The 12,584-nt window shown below is 33.7% G+C and overlaps 1 protein-coding gene across 5 annotated transcripts in view; it reads right to left on the reverse strand.

The window, feature by feature from the left end:
- Nucleotides 1-12,584, reverse strand: part of LOC143234582 (protein tyrosine phosphatase domain-containing protein 1-like) — a 53,458-nt gene that overhangs the window by 28,310 nt on the left and 12,564 nt on the right. For 3 of the 5 annotated variants that reach the window (XM_076472038.1, XM_076472042.1, XM_076472041.1), the window contains exons 2-3: nt 4,532-4,625; nt 2,804-2,950 (exon numbers count right to left, since the gene is read on the reverse strand). In XM_076472038.1, the coding sequence (XP_076328153.1) occupies nt 2,804-2,950; nt 4,532-4,617 (233 nt within the window). In that variant the 5' untranslated portion in view covers nt 4,618-4,625. Of the gene's footprint in view, nt 1-2,803; nt 2,951-4,531; nt 4,651-11,576; nt 11,844-12,584 lie in introns of all 5 variants that reach the window. The other 2 variants (XM_076472040.1, XM_076472039.1) reach the window with 2 other exon arrangements.

Below are 12,584 nucleotides of genomic sequence, written 5' to 3' on the forward strand. Positions count from 1 at the left end.
ATCCGCGGTAAATCCGTGAAAAAAGTGATCAATAATTAAAGTATTATTTTTAATTCTAATCCGATATAATGATCAAGCAATGGTCCGGATGAGGCTCCTCGGCGGAGCTGTTGGCGACTTCGGCTTTTCAGTTACAAAGGTTTAAGCCGCGGTTAAGCAGGTTGACCCCCTAAATACCGCGGTTTATCGGCGCTCCACTGTATTATGTTATCTAATAAGAAAAATCAAGTCGACTGAGTAATTTTCAGAATCATAGCGTTATATCCCTGAAGCTGAGATTAATATATAACCTTCTTTGGTGGCAACAGTTCTGGGTCATTTCCAGAAAACAAAAGAAAAGATTCTACGGTTTTGGGATATGTATATGTCTATCTCTATTAACCATATCCAAACAGGAAGTTGGTGACCATGGTCTTCTACAGATCTCTTTTCTTGGAGTCACAAAGAATTTCCATTGTGGATACATTTAGATAAACATGACTCTTAACATGTTTATCACGGTTTAGATAGACTCTTAACATGTTTATCACGGTTTAGATAGACTCTTAACATGTTTATCACGGTTTAGATAGACTCTTAACATGTTTATCACGGTTTAGATAGATTTTTAACATGTTTATCACGGTTTAGATCGACTCTTAACATGTTTATCACGGTTTAGATAGACTCTTAACATGTTTATCACGGTTTAGATCGACTCTTAACATGTTTATCACGGTTTAGATCGACTCTTAACATGTTTATCACGGTTTAGATCGACTGTTTATCACGGTTTAGATAGACTCTTAACATGTTTATCACGGTTTAGATCGACTGTTTATCACGGTTTAAATAGACTCTTAACATGTTTATCACGGTTTAGATAGACTCTTAACACGGTCTCCTCTTTCTTCTACTTATTCAGTTTGACCAGACTTCTAATTTCTTCTTTTCTTACAACGTGTTTTAAAAACTTCCACTGCCTCTTTCTGATGTCAATCAGCAACTTCCTCCTACAATCTGCTCTTAACAAAATATCTTCATTTAAGTTGTGACGTCTCCAACATACCTACTAGATACACCTTAAAAACTACAACTCAATTTCTTCAATTGTCTTTTCCATACTGAGTAATATTATTCAACATTTTGATACACACGTTATAACTAATGTGACAGATCAATCTTAAACTCCTAACTTCGTCCCTATATAAACTGTTCTAGTTGTCAGTATCTTTTTCATTTTTAGAAATACGTTTCTTCCAATCCCCTTTCTCCGTTTCCTTTCATGATCAAATTTACAATCAGAGATTATCCAGCTTTCGAGGTGCTTGAGTTTATTGAACTGCCTTATCTGTTCCTTATCTAGTTTAACACTGTATACAGGAATGATTTTCTATGCAAGTACGATAAGTTATTTCTTCTACAGTTAATACTTAAACCATTCTTCTCTCTTCCACTGAAGACGTAACGTTTGCAGCTTCTCTTTTGAATCTGCTATTAAAACTAGGAAGTGTACAAAATGTAAGTAAATCATATGATAATTGTTTTCACCGCCAATAAGAGCAGAATATCTTTAAAATGCATACAACAAAGAAAATTCGTGATGTATAGTTACATTTCTTCAAGAACGCTTGGGTGAAAGAAAACATTCAACTATAAGACATCAACTAGAAGACAGACAAATAAGAGGAAGACATCAACTACATGCCAGTCAATTAGGGGAAAGACATCATTTAGAAAAAAGCCAACCAGAAAAAGAACTTCAACTAGAAAACAGTCAAGTTGGAGAAGAAGATCAACTACAAAGTAGTAAATTAGGAGAAGATCAACCAGAAGACAACCAACTATGAGACACGAAATAGAATACAGCCAAATAAAAGAAGATCAGCTAGAAGATGGTAAAACGGGAAATAACCTCAAGAAGAAGACAGTCAAATAGGAGAACTTCAACTAGAAGATAGTTAAATAAGAGAAGATCAAATAAAATATGGTCAACTAGTAGAGCATCAAATAAAGTACATTCAGTTACAAAAAAGACATCATTTAGAAGACGACAAGTAGGTAAAGAACATCAGCTAGATGTATATCAACTAAGATAGATATGAAACATATTTATGGACAATATTCGTTAAAGCAGTTCGATATTAATCTGTATGTTCACTTAGGGGTTTCTTGTTACCTCATTATTCGTTAGATCCTTTATTTTATTCAATCATCCTAGTGTCTTGAAGAGATTCACGAAAACATGAGAAAGCAATTATAAAAGTGTCTTTCTGGCGGTGATGAAAACGAAGAGAAGTAAGTGACTGAAAACATGTATTGAAGGAGACAATGAAGGCGAGCGGGAGCAATGAAAAACTTGTATCCTGTACTTAAAACTATCTTTCACGAAAATCATAAAAGTAAAATAATTTTTCTTATGCCTAATGCATTTGAACATACATCGGAAGGTATAAGTCAAAAGAAAGAAACAACTAAATTAAAACAAGATGTTTCGTCCTGTTTGTCAGGCGTAAAAAAATCTTTCTTTTATCACCAACTTCAGTGATTTCCACGTACACTGTTCTTCTGATTCAATTTGTTTTTACTTAACACAGTGTTTCGTGTGAGTTTGTAAATAATAATAATAATATAAACAGATTTAAAATAGATTTTGCTTCTTAATTTCAACTCCCCCCCAAGAAACATAACTCGCATAAGTATGGGTGTTATATCTATTTTTAAGAAAGGTCATTATTTTAAAACACAAAGATTTAAAAAGCACATACCTTTAAATACAAACTTATTGACTGGTAAAAATGCAAAAAGACATATATTTATATACCAATGAGAAAATATTCCATTAAGGGCCATATCTTCTGTCTTCCAGTAGGTAGCGCTGTCATACTTGCACTTTTGGCCACCACAGAACATCGAACACTGCACATCTAGCGGCGTAGTCTGGCGGAGTTTCTCCGAAATTTTATTGTACCTGTAATTATAATAGTTTTTCTCTTTTTCCTTTTCACTGATGTAGATATGCCATTATTTGTAATGTACATTTCTTTTCAACTTTCCAATTTTCTCTATAACATTTTGCGGCACGAGCCTTGAAAAATCACGTCACTTCTTGCTAAATTCAAGTTATCATTAATCACTTTTATAGGATAATTAATTTTGATAAAGAACGTGAATTTATTTGTAATACACTAGGCTTCAGAGTAACTTAATTTTCTTTTAGATAGTACCTTCACGATAATTGAGTTATTGTTTTAAAACAGGTATTTTCCCTTGTCAACCAAAATAAATAAATAACTTTAATATTTTATAAATCAGTCAACCAAACAAGACAGGGGGTACCTTTCAAGTAACTGTAAACACTACTGTCGATCAAAGTACTAACTATAAAAGGTTTATTCCCTTGTCCCTCTGTCGACAACGCTTTTACGCTCCTTTATTTCCCCCTTTTGTAATTTTCAACAATATACATCGTCGCTTGGCAACAAAACAATTATCTGATTGTTTTTAAGCCAGTTATGATGTTTATGTTGAATGCTCAGTATTCATGTTCATTTGTTAGAAAGGTTTGTTTTCATTTTTTATAACTTCAGTGATATAACAGCAAAATAGTTTAATTCAAAAGTTTTATGACACTAACTTGTAGCCAAAAAGAAAAGAAAATTTACAAACTAGTGTTTCAGATAAGTAATTAGGCCTAATGATTAAGTTATATATCAAGTAGGCCCATTATTAACGTTACAGAATCAGTGTTTATAATGTTTCCAGTGGTGAACAAATGTTAATTAGTAAATATTATTTTGGTATTTAAACACATATATTATCTACTTGGCCCTAAAACATAAAGAAAAAATTAATGTTTATTTTTATCAAATATCTTTTACTCCTTGTACAGTGGAAATAATTGAAAAGTGGTGTCAGAATGTCCGCACTATGTTTTCTGCTGCCTGACCTAGGACACGGTGAAAAAAACCCTAAAAAGTGCTATCTAAGTCTCTTGCAGAGTGCTCATATTGTTTTTTTAATGATAAAATTTCATTTTTCTTAACGTGATCAAAGAATAACTTTGAGAATGATGAAATAAGCGAATATTAGGTACATTTTGGAGGTACAGATAAATTCAGTTTAGTTAAATTCTTTAATTTTCGTCAAACACTTAACAGTGGTTTCGTAATTTTTATCGGGCTTTTATACTAGTTGATCTATAGTCCACTCTGTTAAATGAAATAATGTTGTTCAGCTAAAGCACGGAACCACAGCTACCTTACTGGGTAACCCGAACCTTTAAGTCTAAGGTCTGTTCTATTAAATTAAACAAAATAAACTTGTTCGACTGAAATTGCAGTTCCATTATTAAACGGATTAAGTTGTTTCTGTCAAAGCAAGATTCACATACTTTTAATAAATTCCGATACTGATAATAAAAATAAAAAAAACCTTGTATTTCGACATATAATAATCACTACATGAACTATTAAGTAGATTGGCCGGCCAGGTTCCTGGAAAGTTGAGTCATCGTTCAGGTAACAAGATAGAAACACAAAAAGTAACTTACCGCGCAGATGGCGGCTGACCGCACGTGATGGAATGGCGTCCAACAGCTGTGACAGGTGGTAATACACTCTCCAAGTCGTCGTACATAGTTCATTCTGTGATGGAAATTCAGAACGTTATCTGAAAACGTAATTTCATTACGTGTGTGTTTATGGAAAGCATTTATCGTTTTAACAATATTATGGAACTAACATCTAAACACACGTGACATATCATCAAACGAAAGTTTTTTCATTGTTAAATTAGCACGTGCAGTACTGCAATCCCGTACAGCATTAATCGAAGTGTCACAATTCTACAGCTAAAGAGCTTGTACGAGTGAGGGATTGTAGTTTCGTCGTCGTACACGTACTGTACGAACCGGATATGAATGTTAACTAAGTACGCACTACCCTATTGTTATCCAAATAGTAAAACTCTGAAACATTTTATAAATATGCTGTTTTAAGTTGGAAAGGTTTGTTGCAACGTAAAAAAATCAACGAGGTTTCCTATTCCACGCCTTGTTTATCAATGAATTCTGTAAACAGTTGCTAGTTTAACGCGTTAGACGTATTAGTGTAATATTAGTATACACACAACTTTAAACATATTTAGGTTAACTACGTGAAACGTATAACATCTGTCTCAGGTGATGCCTTGAAGTGGTAGCTGCCTTTATGTTTGTTTTGTCTGTTTGTTTTTGAATTTCGCGCAAAGCTACTCGAGGGCTATTTGCGCTAGCCGTCCTTAATTTTGCATAAGACAAGAGGGAAGGCAGCTAGTCATCACCACCCACCGCCAACTCTTGGGCTATTCTTTTACCAACAAATAGTGGGATTGACCGCACATAATAACGCCCCCACGGCTGAAAGGGCGAGCATGTTTAGTGCGACAGGGATTCGAACCCGCGACCTTCAGATTACGAGTCGAATGCCTTAACCCACCTGGCCATGCCATGCGATAGAAGTATCATCTATCGTGTGGCAATTACAGCGACTTTAGGGTTACTATCTGGAATCAGGGGCTAGATCCTGGGGGGGGGGGTATACATCCCCCCTTCATTTTAGGTGGGGGGTATGGTGCATACAATAATCCCCTACAGTTTGGTCTGTTGAACTGTTTTATTGCATCACAGGCCTACAAATTGTGTGTTTGTTCTTGTGATTCTCGTGTTCTTGCTAATCGAATTACATAATTAGGCCTAGATGTAGGCTTTTTCAGTAGCCGAAATGTACATCTTTAATATGAGCGTGCTTTTAAGCTTTTCGATCTAAGCGATAGTTCGTAAATATCAGTCAGTAGGCCTAAGTACGCATGAAAGTATCGTGGCAACAAGGTTACTCTGTGACTGCATGTTTACAGCTTTCAGGTTCACTTAATCAGAGATTACCAATTTGCAAATTGAACAGTCCACATAAGTGGTTGCAAAAATCACCGCCCCCATCGTGTGTAAAAAATCTACGCCCCTGTCTGGAATTATTACCTGCCTCAAGATAATTACAACTACCTTGAAGTTCCTGTTAGGAAGAACTGGCTACCTTTAGGAGGTATTACCTATGTATCTCAGGGTAATTAAAAATATCTTAGGATATCTTTGTTCCATTTGCAATTTAACGTAATTTTAAATCACTTAACGCCTTCAACGTTTGTACAAAACGTTTTAAAGGCTTTGTATATTTTTGGTTTGTATAATGATACTAAACTTTTAAAACAATTATTTTAAGTCTTGTTAGGGACCTTTAGATTTTAAACAATACTTTAAAACCTCCAAAACGGCATTGAGATTTTAAACAATATTTCAAAAACCTTGAAAATAACATATAGGTTTTAAACAATACATTAAATCGTCCATAAAGATATTTTTGCTTTCAAACAACACTTACAAATCTGCATAAGGACATTTAGATTTTGAACAATATTTTAAAACCGTCGTAACGACATTGAACTTTTAAACAACATATGAGTTTTAAATAATACATTAAATAGTGCATGAAGATATTTTTGCTTTCAAACAACACTTACAAACGTTCATTTGGGCATTTAGATTTTGAAAAATATTTTAAAGCCTTCGTAACGACATTTAGATTTTAAACATTTTAAAACCTTCACAGCGATATTTAGATTTTAAACATTACTTTAAAAACTTCATAGCGACATTTAGTTTTTAAACACTAATTTAAAACCTTCGTAACGACATTTAGATCTTAAACACTACTTTAAAATCTTCAATGCGATATTTAGATCTTAAACACTACTTTAAATCCTTCAGAGCGACATATAGATCTTAAACACTATAAAACCTTCGTAACGACATTTAGATCTTAAACACTACTTTAAATTTTTCAAAACGACATTTCAAACAATATTTCAAAACCTTCAAAACAACATACGAGTTTTAAACAATACATTAAATCGTCCATAAAGATATTTTTGCTTTTAAACAACATTTTAAAACCTTCATAGCGACATTTAGATTTTAAACAATAATTTAAAACCTTCGTTACGACATATAGATTTTAAACGTTGCTTTAAAACCTTCAGAGCGACATTTAAATTTTAAACATTACTTTAAAACCTTCGTAACGACATGTAGATCTTAAACACTACTTTAAAACCTTCGTAACGACATTTAGAACTTAAACTCTGCTTTAAAACCTTCGTAACGACATTTAGATTTTAAACACTACTTTAAAACCTTTAATGCGATATTTAGATTTTAAACATTACTTTAAAACCTTCTTAACGACATTTAGATTTTAAACATTACATTAAAACCTTCAATGCGACATTTAGATTTTAAACGCTACTTTAGAACAGAGCGACATTTAGATTTTAAACACTACTTTAAAATCTTCGTAACGACATGTAGATCTGAAACACCACTTTACAACCTTCGTAAAGACATCTAGATTTTAAACACTACTTTAAATCCTTCGTAACGACATTTAAATTTTATATACAACTTTAAAACCTTCGTAACGAATTTAGATTTTAAACATTACTTTGAAACCTTCAATGCGATATTTAGATTTTGAACAATATTTTAAAACCGTCGTTACGACATTTAGATCTTAAACACAACTTTAAAACCTTTAACGACCTTTAGATTTCAAACACTACTTTAAACCCTTCAGAACGACATTTAGATCTTAAACACTACTTTAAAACCTTCGTAACGACATTTAGATTTTAACACTACTTTAAAACCTTCGTAACGACATTTAGATCTTAAACACTACTTTAAAACCTTCGTTACGACATTTAGATCTTAAACACAACTTTAAAACCTTTAACGACCTTTAGATTTCAAACACTACTTTAAACCCTTCAGAACGACATTTAGATCTTAAACACTACTTTAAAACCTTCGTAACGACATTTAGATTTTAAACACTACTTTAAAACCTTCGTAACGACATTTAGATTTTAACACTACTTTAAAACCTTCGTAACGACATTTAGATCTTAAACACTACTTTAAAACCTTCGTAACGACATTTAGATCTTAAACACTACTTTAAAACCTCCAAAACGACATTGAAATTTTAAACAACATATGGGTTTTAAACAATACATTAAATCGTCCATGAAAATATTTTTACTTTTAAACAACACTTACAAACCAACATAAGGACGTTTAGATTTTAAACATTTTAAAACCTTCAGAGCGACATTTAGATTTTTATACACTACTTTAAAACTTTCATAACGACATTTAGATTTTAAACAATATTTCAAAACCTAAATAATGACATACGGGTTTTGAATAACATTTGAAACCTTTTAACGACATTTAGATTGTAAGTAATATTTCAAAACCTAAGTAACGTCATACGGGTTGTGAAACGACTGTTTAAATAAATTCTTTACAATTAAATTATGTTTATATTAAAAGTTTTATAGTATAGAGACTTTTGTATGTTAGGACGACACTTAAAGACATTTACGTTTTAAAACAGTCGTTTATGTCGTTTTCATGGAATTAACAAAGATTTAGTTTCTAGGTTCCGTTTTCAAAGACGCTTTTACCTTTACATCTATTCTTCATCAACTAAATCATAAAACCTTAATGGTCAGTTTTGATGTAATCTCCATCTTCACCGAAGTCCCAACCACTAAAGCCTGTGAAATAGCTTTAGAACTTTTTATCCAAGACTCTAACCCATTAATACACACACCCAGCAAACAGTTAGTAACCCTTATAGGATTCACTTCAGTGACCAAAACTACCCATAAATAAATGGCCTAAGTATGGGCAATTCTGTGTTACCAGTTCTAGCCAACATTTTTATTCCACAGATTGAATCTCGAACGATCAATTCAGCCTTATACCTGTAGTTTCACCGTAGTTCTGAATGGAACAACATAATTTCTTTCCTTAAGATGCATTGCCGTTTATCAACTCCTTTAAATCTAATATTTCTTACTTAATGTGAAACACTGTATTTATCCATGTTGACTATCGTTATCCACGTGTTGGGACTTTTCACTCAACATAAGGGAGGCCACAGCCTCGAGATAACATCTGTTAAAACAGTTAAAGAACACTGCTGTTGTCTACATTCTTGCACAACGTGCAGCATTGCAGCAATTCTCCTGCACGGACAGGACAAGTATAATCTACACATAATTAATATTATATTCAAATGAATGGGTACCCCTACTGTTAACGATAAAGGAACAAAAGCTAAAATGAAATGAACTTAATGATGGTTTTCTAGACAGCGTGTTATTTAAAAATTTCGTAGTTTTAGATAAAACAATTTTCTTCAAGCTTCTGATTTATAATATGAATATATAAAACGCTTGACTTACCTGCACTCGTTAGTTTGCTCCAATTCATGAGAAAATAAGTAATTCAGTTTACTAGGTAACTAGGGTGAAAGGAACCTAATGTTTTTCCTTGACCAACGTTTTGCGTTAAAATGACAAACACATGAATCACAAAGATTTTAAAGCCTATATATTAAGTAAGGATGTACAAAACACATGATCTGGCTGCATATTACATATAAAATAAGTTTCCCTATATTACCTATATTTAAAATGAATAATCTCCTGAAGTTCTGCTCATTACTTTCTTGTTGCACAAACATGTAAGTGTGTTTAAGTTATTTCATGAAATTCGTACAAAAATAGCCATCTGTCATATTAGACTGACAGACTAAAGAAAAGGATGTCTTAAACCAATTATTGGGCTATTCTTATAACTGTTCCAACTCTCTATGTGCGGAGAGTATTCTTAGGGCAACAGAATGCGAACCCTGGACCTTCAGATTCACAGTAATCACTAACCCAAGTGCGCCCCTATGTAATTAATCTAATATTTAAGTACTATTGTACAGTGTGATTAAGACTGTTTACGATTTATAGTTAATGAACATCTACGTCGTATTTGCAGGACAAACTGCGAGTATTACAGGTAATTGAAAATAGTTACTGTCGTTATGAAGCATTTATGTGTTTTTTACAGCAAACGTCAAAAATGAGAACAATATTCCCCTCATAAAGGCTGCACCTTTGTATAAAATGATCTATTATATTTAAGTAACAATACTTTATGATGACTAGTCATAATAGTAGCGCTAGAGAAAACACGACGTGACATTAATAGATCACGAAGTACATGCAAGGATACACAACAGAACTGACACTTAGCTAGACAATTTAATGCCTGTATACACAGACAAAGCACTGAACGAAACGTTGTGTACACTGTAGACGAAATTAAATGTTCTCAGTTAATATCCTCAAGCCATTTAAAAGTACAGAATATAATTAAAAAACGTTTCTAGTGTAATGTGAAGGATAAACTATACTTTGTTTTTGTTCTCTGTCTTCACTGTTAAACTCTTACCATATATTTTATAACTTTAAATCCTACTTTTATTAATTGTAGACAATTAACTATCGCTTGTGACGATAATGAAAGCATACATCAAATCAACGTGTCTAAATAATTTACATGAAAATATTATTAAATTGTTATACACAATTCTAATTTTCTTCCTGCAAAGTCTGAAAACAGGTAACTTACAAACAACGTTTATGAAATGATGTTACAGAATTTTAAACCCCAACTCTTTTCTACCTTTTACTTCAAATAAAATTGTTTGTTTTGAATTTCGCGCAAAGTTACACAAGGTCTTTTTACACAGGCCGTTGCTAATTTAGCAGGGTAAGACGATAGGGAATGCAGTTAGTCATTCTTAACCATTCACGACCAACACTTGGACTACTCTTTTATCAATGAATAATGACACTGGCCGTCACATAAAACACCCCCACGGCTGGAAGGGCGAGCATGTTTGGTTGGACGATAATTCGAACCCACAATTCTCAAATTGCGAGTCAAGCGCCCTAACCACGTGGCCATGTTGGGTTGGACGGAATTAACATTACGGGTCCATTGAAGAAGTGTTATTACTATATTGTTACAGAAAATAACATTATACGACCACTCAAGAAAAGTTAGGACTAGATTGTTATAAAGATAACATGACACGTCAATTCAAGCAATGTTTAGACTACGTGAAGGAAAACTAATCCATGATTTTGTAAAGGTAAAACTATCCAAGAATGTTAATCAACGTACAAACATCATTCATAATTTACAGAAAAAACTGCTAAAATCTAAAGTTTTAACACCCATACCAGCTGTCTTGACAATACATTTTTATTTCAAGTGTTTCTCATCATCAGGAATGTTAGGATTAGATTATTAGAGACAATAATATTACACGTTCATTGAAGTGTTAGGACAAGATTGTTATACAAAAGAAAGTTTTGATTCAGCTGGAGGGGTGTTCGCATTAAACGATTAAACAAAAAAATACAGAAATGAGGAAGACAATACATAATTTATTCACGATCATGGTTTCGCCAGTAAAGGCATCATTATGGCGAAACCACAGTCATTAATAAATAATGTATTTTTGAAACGTATAATTGTCTTCTTTTTTACTCATTTACGTAATTATCTAGTTTCATCAAGTACTGACGGTTTCAAGTACCAGTTATACAAAACAAACACTTTTTAAAAATAGATTTAATAAATTAGTTACATGCTTGGGTGTATTTCTTTTCTTTTTGTATTTATTTCCATTTCTGGTAGCAGAATAGTAGACAGTTTGCTCTTGAAATCTGTTTTTATTTATGGCAGCTGAATAGCGGATAGCTTGTTTCTTAATATTTGTTTCCGTTTCCGGTTGCAGAATAGCAGATAGTTTGTTGCTTGATCTTTGTTTCCGTTTCCGATTGCAGAATGGCAGATAGCTTGTTCCTTGATCTTTGTTTCCGTTTCCGTTTCCGGTTGCAGAATAGCAGATAAACTATAATTAGAGTTTTTACAGTCATGACTGATATCTGTCGAGACAGTACCAACCTTTTATTAGTTTTCTGTATTTTAGTCATATCCAAATATACTCTTCAAAAAAAGAAACGCAAAAGGCAAAATTTGAGACACATTGTTAACAAGTGTATTCCGGGTAGTTCTGTATGACATGTGTGAAACTTTGCACATTCACTGCTGAACATCCAAATTCCGCAAAGGCGAAGTCCACGCTCACTAGTTGAAGTTTAACGTCACTCAACTTCAATAACGAGTATGCCCCCTGTGAGCATCAATAACTGCTTGGCATCTCCTGCCCATGGAAGCGATGAGTTGACGAATCACATCCTGTGGAATGGCTGTCCACTCAGCCTGCAAAGCTGCTGCAAGCTGAGGTAGAGTCTGCGGTTGAGGTTGTCGCCGTTGCAGACGTCGGTCCAACTCGTCCCAAAGATGTTCGATGGCGTTTGAATCTGGTGACTTGGAGGGCCAGGGAAGAACGTTGATGTTGTGGTGTCTTAAGAAGACAGTGGTGAGTCGAGCTGTGTGAGGACGGGCGTTGTCATGTTGAAAAACGTCGTTGACGTTCACCATGATGGGTTGCACATGGGGCCTAAGAATCTCATCGACGGTTGCGTACAGTCTGATCGGAAATCCTACGCAGTCCTGGTATGGTTGAGGCAGTGGTGGTCCTATCCCGAAGGTGACGTAACCGGATGTAGCGATCTTGTGTGGGCGTGGT

Source organism: Tachypleus tridentatus, chromosome 12, assembly GCF_004210375.1.
Source record: "Tachypleus tridentatus isolate NWPU-2018 chromosome 12, ASM421037v1, whole genome shotgun sequence".
Classification (NCBI taxonomy): Eukaryota; Metazoa; Arthropoda; class Merostomata; order Xiphosura; family Limulidae; genus Tachypleus; species Tachypleus tridentatus.